General features: G+C 35.0%; 1 protein-coding gene across 1 annotated transcript; it reads left to right on the forward strand.

Moving 5' to 3' along the window:
- Positions 1 to 800: 800 nt before the first annotated feature.
- On the forward strand, positions 801 to 5,834 carry LOC21384193 (glutamate receptor 2.7). The gene is made up of 5 exons (XM_010094969.2): positions 801 to 1,119; positions 2,297 to 3,624; positions 3,715 to 4,027; positions 4,466 to 4,875; positions 5,073 to 5,834. The coding sequence occupies exons 1-5, from the start codon at positions 831 to 833 to the stop codon at positions 5,688 to 5,690; spliced, it is 2,958 nt and encodes a 985-aa protein (XP_010093271.1). The 5' UTR covers positions 801 to 830; the 3' UTR covers positions 5,691 to 5,834.
- The last annotated feature ends 1,403 nt before the right edge of the window (positions 5,835 to 7,237 follow it).

Raw genomic sequence — 7,237 nt, forward strand, 5'->3', positions numbered from 1 at the left:
TTGGTCACATGTGTATCACGAAGAACGATAAAAAAATAAAAAAATAAAATAAAATAAATAAAAAGTTAAGAACTTATATGGGTTCTAATTTGTCAAATTATTCTACTCACGTGCTTATTAGAGACCGTGACAATTATACATGTTTTGTCGTCTCTTGGCTATGTTATGGTCAAAAAATAAATATGTACCATACAGTAATTTTTTTATTTTTTTTTATTTTCTGCTCAAGCCATACAGTAAGTATTGTTCTAATTCAACATTCATAATTGTTTTGAGCTGGACAATTAATATGTATCTACCATGAAACATCTCTGAAGATCTTATTGCCATGTTTCATTGACCGAAAAATAAATTAATTTTGAATATTATTATAACCATGGAAACAACATTTCATTCCAACACAACCGGAATAAAATAATCTTATGATATTGTCAAAGATTGGTTAAATTTATCATGTGAAGCAGTACAAAACAATAAAACTATTTTTGCCGTCAGTTTATTTGAATCACATATTAATCTATCATCCTGAAATATCTTGTAGTGGATCTATCAGTGAATTTTGCGTGTTCTACTTCAGTATGCTTTATCAAAAGAATCAATCACTTCTCAATCGTGTAATTAGATTAAGGTTTCATAGACTCAAAAAAAAAGACTAGAAAAGCTACGTGTAGATTTCATAGTCAATCAGAAGGAATAGACGAAGTTTCCGGGGCTAGGTAGTATGGCTGCTAGTACACCAATTTTTCCCATTATATACGTAAGGTTACTTCTGCTATATATATACGCGGACGAAAAGCTAAAATTACTTAAAATAAGGTGTAAAAGTTAAGATGAATCGCTTAATATTCTTCTTCCCTTCTATTAGCCTCTTTGTTTTCCTAGGATTAATTCCAATAATATTCTTGTCGGATTTGGCGATAGCACAAAACAGAATAGAAGTAAATAAGGTAAAAGTGGGCGTGGTTGTGGACTACAATGATAAATTGTTCGGAAGGATGGGATTGAGGTGCATCAAAATGGCGCTCTCGGACTTCTACGCATCTCGCAGTCATTACAACACAAGGTTGGCGCTTCAGACCAGAGACTCCGACTCCGATGTTGTTGAGGCTGCTTCTGCAGGTAATTACTGATTACTCTCTCTCTCTCTAAGATAATTAACATGGGGTTTCATTTAATTTCTTGTTTCTTAAGTTGCTATTTTACCAAGTGATAATGATGCATGAGATTTTCGTTATTACATTCGCTATTTTTATTTGTATTGTGGTTTATCTTAACTTGTCAATTTAGCTTGGTTTTTGTTATTTGTTTCTTGTTGTTTTGTATTAGTGGATATTTGATAAGTTATAGTCACATTGGATATTGTATATAACTAGACTTGAATATGGAGATACATTAAAACCATAGAGGATTTTCCTCTTAGCCATGAATTTGGCTTGAGTTTTCCCATTTCGTTGCATCAAATAATGAGATGGATGTTGTGTCTCCCTTGTCAAACGTCAAATATTGAAAAGTCTTTGTTTGTTGCCGAAGAGAAGAGAAAAAAAACAAAAAACAAAAAAACAAAAAGAGAGTTGAAAAGTCTTTGCAGTCTACTTCATTTGCCTAGACTATTTCAAAGTCATCTAAATGTTCTGAGGCTCTAACTTGTGGAATGTGGATCCAGAAGAATCGTGTTATTCCTCACCGTGTAAAACAGCAGCCAAGATAAAGAATACAAGTCAACTAAAATCACAATATAGTATGAGATCAATTGGGACCTTTCAATATTCTAGCAAAAAAAAATGGCACCTTTTAGTTTACACTATAGAATTCTTCGACTGCAACTTTGACGTCGACGACTTGGCATTCCTTTTGAATTAGTATGTTACACCTTGGAATCAGAATGTTTTCCTTAATAATGAAATATTGAAATCTTAAAAAAAAAAAATGTGATAGTGAGTTTGTAAAATATTAACAAAACAATTATAAATATGATAATAGAAGTATTATCTTCTAGTTATTGTCCAAGATTGTTAAAAATGTTTGATCATGACAAGAATTATTTAAGAATACCTTTTTTTAGATCATTTATAAATATGAAGTTGAAATGATGGGTATAGGTTCGTCCCATTTGTGTTCCCATAGTCTTGGTTTGTTTAAACTTTGCGCTAACTTACATATTACCAAAAAATAATCATGTTGTTTCTTAATCTTTCTTTTTAAAGCTTAATTTAGTTCTTTTTAATAATGCATAATACCGAGAATAAATTAAAAGCTTATGATAATCTTTATATTCTTCTTATCATGATCAACACAGCTCTAGACCTCATAAAAAACGTACAAGTACAGGCCATAATAGGGCCAATAACATCAATGCAAGCCAACTTCATCGTCGATCTCGGCGAAAAAGCTCGAGTACCGATCATATCATACTCAGCAACAAGCCCTTCTCTCAACATCCGAAGTTCCTATTTCTTTCAAGCCACACAAAACGAAGCGTCACAAGTGAAGGCCATAAGCTCCTTAGTCAAGGCATTTGGATGGAAACAAGTTATTCCCATTTACACAAATGACGATTATGGTGAAGGCCTAATTCCCTTTCTGACTGACGCTTTGCTTGAAGTCGACGCTCATATCTCTTATAGAAGCGTCGTTTCGAATGGCGACGAAAAGGAACTCGATGAAGAGCTTAAGAAATTGATGACTATGCAAACGAGAGTTTTCATTTTGCACACCAACGTTTCTCTAGGGACAAGGACTTTCGCCAAGGCAAGAGAGATCGGAATGATGGGAGAAGGGTATGTTTGGATTGTGACAAATGGGATGACCAATTTGTTGAGTTCAATAGAACCTTCGGTTGTCGGTACGATGAGTGGGGTATTGGGGATAAAGACTTATGTTCCGGAGACCAAAGGGCTTAAGAATTTCAGAGATAAATGGAAAACTCGATTTGAAGGTGATAAATTGAATGTGTTTGGATTGTGGGCTTATGACGCGGCTAAGGCGTTGGCCATTGCGGTTGAATACGTTGGGAAGAGTGGCAAGTTTGGCTTCAGAAAGGGCCAAAAGGTTGAGGGAAATTACTCAACTGACCTTGACGCATTTGGGGTCTCTCAAAATGGTACACAACTTCATGAAGCACTATCAAATGTGACATTTAAGGGCCTTGCTGGAGACTTTAGGATTGTTAAAGGGCAATTACATTCTTCCACTTATGAGATAATCAATATTGCTAATGTAAATGGGGAAATTAAGAGGGTTGGATTTTGGACGCCAAGAAATGGACTAGCAAAGAGTTTGAGTTCAACAAAAAAACTTAGCAAGGAGTATAATACTTCCAAAGACAATTTAGGTAACATTACATGGCCAGGAGGATCTAAGAGCGATCCCAAAGGATGGGAGATTCCGACAAATGGGAAGAAACTGAAAGTGGGTGTTCCATTGAGAGGCGGTTTCACAGAGTTTGTTCGTGTCACAAATAATGCCGACAACACCCCAAATGTCACGGGGTATTGCATAGACATTTTCAAGGCTGTAATGGAAGAGTTACCATATAAAGTTGACTATGAGTTCATTCCATTTGTGAATTCTAGTGGTGGGAGTAATGGTACTTACGATGATATGGTTTATCAAGTTTATCTCAAGGTAAATTTTATAGTTTGATTTATATTATATATATTTATGAGAAATTAATTAGGTGAACTGAATGTGATATAAAACCTTGTCGTATGACAGAATTTTGATGCTGCGGTGGGAGATACGACGATCAGAGCCAATAGATCATTGTATGTTGACTTCACATTGCCATACACAGAATCTGGCGTGTCAATGATAGTGCCAGTCAAAGATAAAGTAAACAAAAATGCATGGGTGTTTTTGAAGCCTTTGACATGGGATCTCTGGGTGACAATTGCTTGTTTTTTTGTGTTCATCGGATTCGTCGTTTGGATTCTTGAACACCGGATAAATGAGGAATTTCGGGGGCCTCCGTCGCACCAAATCGGCACCAGCTTCTGGTTTTCCTTCTCAACTATGGTCTTTGCACATAGTAAGTTTCTTTAACAACATTCTAGCAAAATAGTCTCATCAAAATGAAGTTTGATTTTACTTTTGCTTTTAGCAATTGAGGAAAATAAATAAAAGCTATAACCTTTCAGTTAATTTAGTGTTTGAGACCACATTTTTTTTAAGTGTTTAATGAGACAAAAATGATATTCGTATTCTATTTATGAAATGTTATTAAAGTTCTATTACAAGTTTTAAAGTTTTTTAAGTAGAGCTTTTTTTTTTAATGCAAAACTTAAGTAGAGCTTTTTGAGAAGCTAGATTTTTTAGCTTCGACTAAAAACTCTTCTCGAGAGCTAAATCTTTTTTGAAAATTCATATAAACACTGACAGAAACAAATTTTGGTTAAAGATCCTTAATTAAATAAGTATGTATATATGCCTCTTTAAACCAAACAATGTTTTCTTGTGACCTTCATAGGGGAGAGAGTTATTAGCAACTTGGCAAGGTTTGTGATAACAATATGGGTGTTCGTGGTGCTAATTCTGACACAAAGTTACACTGCGAGTCTGACATCACTCTTGACATCCCAACAACTCCAGGCTACTGTTACCAACGTTAGCCAACTGATCAAGAATGGAGATAATGTTGGTTATTTAGAAGGTTCTTTTGTCTATGGAATGTTAAAAGGTTTAGGCTTTAATGATTCTCGTCTCAAGGTTTTTAAGTCTCCAAAAGAACTCCACGAAAAATTTTCAAATTACCCAAGTGCACATGATGGTATTGCTGCTGCATTTGATGAGACTCCTTACGTGAAGCTCTTTCTTAGAAAATACTGCTCCAAATACACCTTGGCTGACCCAACATTTAAAGCTGATGGTTTTGGCTTTGTAAGCAAGCTCCTCTAACTCACAACTAAGAGCCTGTTTGGTAAATAGGTTTGAAACGTGGTGGTTTGGACTTTAATGGTTTGAAATTGGAAGTTTGAAATATGGTGGTTTGAACTGTTTAGCAAACGGGCTCTAAATATTTCCTTCTTTTTCACATATAAAATCACTTTTGTCATTATCCAATACTTGATTCACAGGTTTTTCCAAGAGGCTCTCCTCTCGTTCCCGACGTATCGAGGGCAATACTAAACGTGACCGAGGGCGAGAAACTGAAGAAAATAGAGGCCAAATATTTTGGGACAAAGACAAGCTGTCCAGACCCCAGCAGTACACAAGGCTCTTCCAACAGTAGTCTTGGTCTTGAGAGCTTTTGGGGACTTTTCCTCATTGCTGGGGTTTCATCATTGTGTGCTTTGGCAATAAATGTTGTTATATTCTTTCATGGACAAAGAGACGTGATCGTGAGCTCTACTCCAGCTGAAGCCTCAATGTGGAAGAGATTTCATGTGATATGTAAAGTGTTTGATCAAAAGGACTTGAGTTCACACACTTTTAGAAAGAGCTCTACACAAGCGGCTCATGGACAAACAAATGGCAACGTTCACGGTGTTGTTCCTCTTGAGGCCATTTCAAATACTAATAGTCATCCAATTAGCCCATCAAGTTATTCAGACCACACAGATTTTAACTTTGTAGTGTTCTCGGAGCAAGAATCATCTCCTGCACATCATGGGAATTCGGATCAATCATCTTCTGCTACTGATCAGTTTTCTGATGCTCAAAACCACGAGGCAAGGGGTACTAACAGCTCCTGAAATATCCCAAATTGAAAAACAATTGATGTAGAACCAAAATGATTTTCTATTCTCAATTTTTTTTCCCTTCTTTAAACGACTGGTTTACTCAATAGTGTACCGTTGGTTTACTTTAATTATGTGTTTGTGTGGAGGGAGTTCTTTTTTTCCTCCTTTAAACCATTGTTTTACTCAAAAGTGGATTACTAGTTTACTATAAATATGTTTTCTCTAGGATATTTTGAGATCATTTTAGAATTTGTGGTTTAATCTAAAATAAACAAGTGGCTAATTAGACTAATGTTCTAGTTAAGAGAGAGATAGAGAGACTTATGTACACGGCCATCATGTTTTTGTTAATTTGGGTAGTTTTATCAAGAGATTATTTTCAGTATAAAAAAACTCATTAATGTCTCTCTCTCTACTCGAGAGAGGAGAAAATGAAAACAAAAAATGAAAAACGACTAAAAGTCATTTTTTATTTTTCTCTCATTTTACTCTAAACTAAAAATCGTTTTCATTTCCGTTTTTTGTCTTTATTGTGACAAACGCTGTTTTAAAAATATTTTTATTTTTTATTTCTCAAAAAACATAAAAAAATAAAAATGAGATCAATTCTAAACACGGCCGTTATGTTTTCAACTCCCACCCCTATATTTAGGGATGCAATTTTGACATAACCACTTAAAAGATGAATGGGTTATTCATTATTGGGCTTTGTAGTGGCCCAGATGTCGAAAATAGCCTCCTATGGCTGCTCAATGGTGCTTGGTAGTACTTAAAAATGGAGCAGACAGAAAGCAGAGCAGCCCATGTGGTGGGTAGTAAATAGAGTTGTCCCGCTTTTAGTAATTACGATTGGGAAATCGCTATAAATGGATAAAGAAAACGAACCAACATTATATTCTTCACCAACTTGGATCCCATTATTCCGCTTAGCAACACATGCACCAATCATTTCACCAACTAAATATTGTGTAAATCTGGCTAGTCAGGTTTCTGTGAAACAACTGTACGTAAAATTGCATTCTCACAAGCTTGAGGGACCATTGAAAAAGAAGAGAAATTAAAAATAACGACCTTGTTGAATTCCTTTAGTTGGATTTTTCTTAGTAAAATGAAAGAAACTTGTATGAATAACATCTTGCTTTTTGGAGAATTTTGGTTCTGTGTGATTAGCAATAGCAAATCACGGAATCAAGCTAGATTTGGTATTAGTATTTGAGTCTATTGGGAATTTGTATTTAGTGATTTAGTTCTAGTATGTGTGTGTCAGAAATACGTTTCATATGCTGCAGCCTGCAAGAGTTCATTGATTAAGCATCATTTTAGCTCAAGGTGTATGAGTTGGATTCCTTTCCAATTCCCATCATTTCATATCCATACTTTCTGTTTGATAACAGAACATTTAGTGTTGTAGAAGAAACAAAAAGATGTGAGGCCCTGCAAGAGATATATAATGGACCCACGAAGTTAGTTCTCAGTACTCAAAACTATTTTATATGATCGTATCTCTTTACAGAACTAGCTTCATATGATACTAAATAAAGACGTTTTAAAAAAAAAAA

The sequence above is a fragment of the Morus notabilis genome, unplaced genomic scaffold, assembly GCF_000414095.1.
Source record: "Morus notabilis unplaced genomic scaffold, ASM41409v2 Scaffold9211, whole genome shotgun sequence".
Classification (NCBI taxonomy): Eukaryota; Viridiplantae; Streptophyta; class Magnoliopsida; order Rosales; family Moraceae; genus Morus; species Morus notabilis.

Coding starts and splice junctions, on each gene's coding strand:
- LOC21384193 (XM_010094969.2), top strand. CDS start 831: ATGAATCGCTTAATATTCTTCTTCCCTTCTATTAGCCTCTTTGTTTTC. Junction 3,625..3,714: donor TTTATCAAGTTTATCTCAAG/GTAAATTTTATA, acceptor GTCGTATGACAG/AATTTTGATGCTGCGGTGGG. Junction 4,028..4,465: donor AACTATGGTCTTTGCACATA/GTAAGTTTCTTT, acceptor TGACCTTCATAG/GGGAGAGAGTTATTAGCAAC.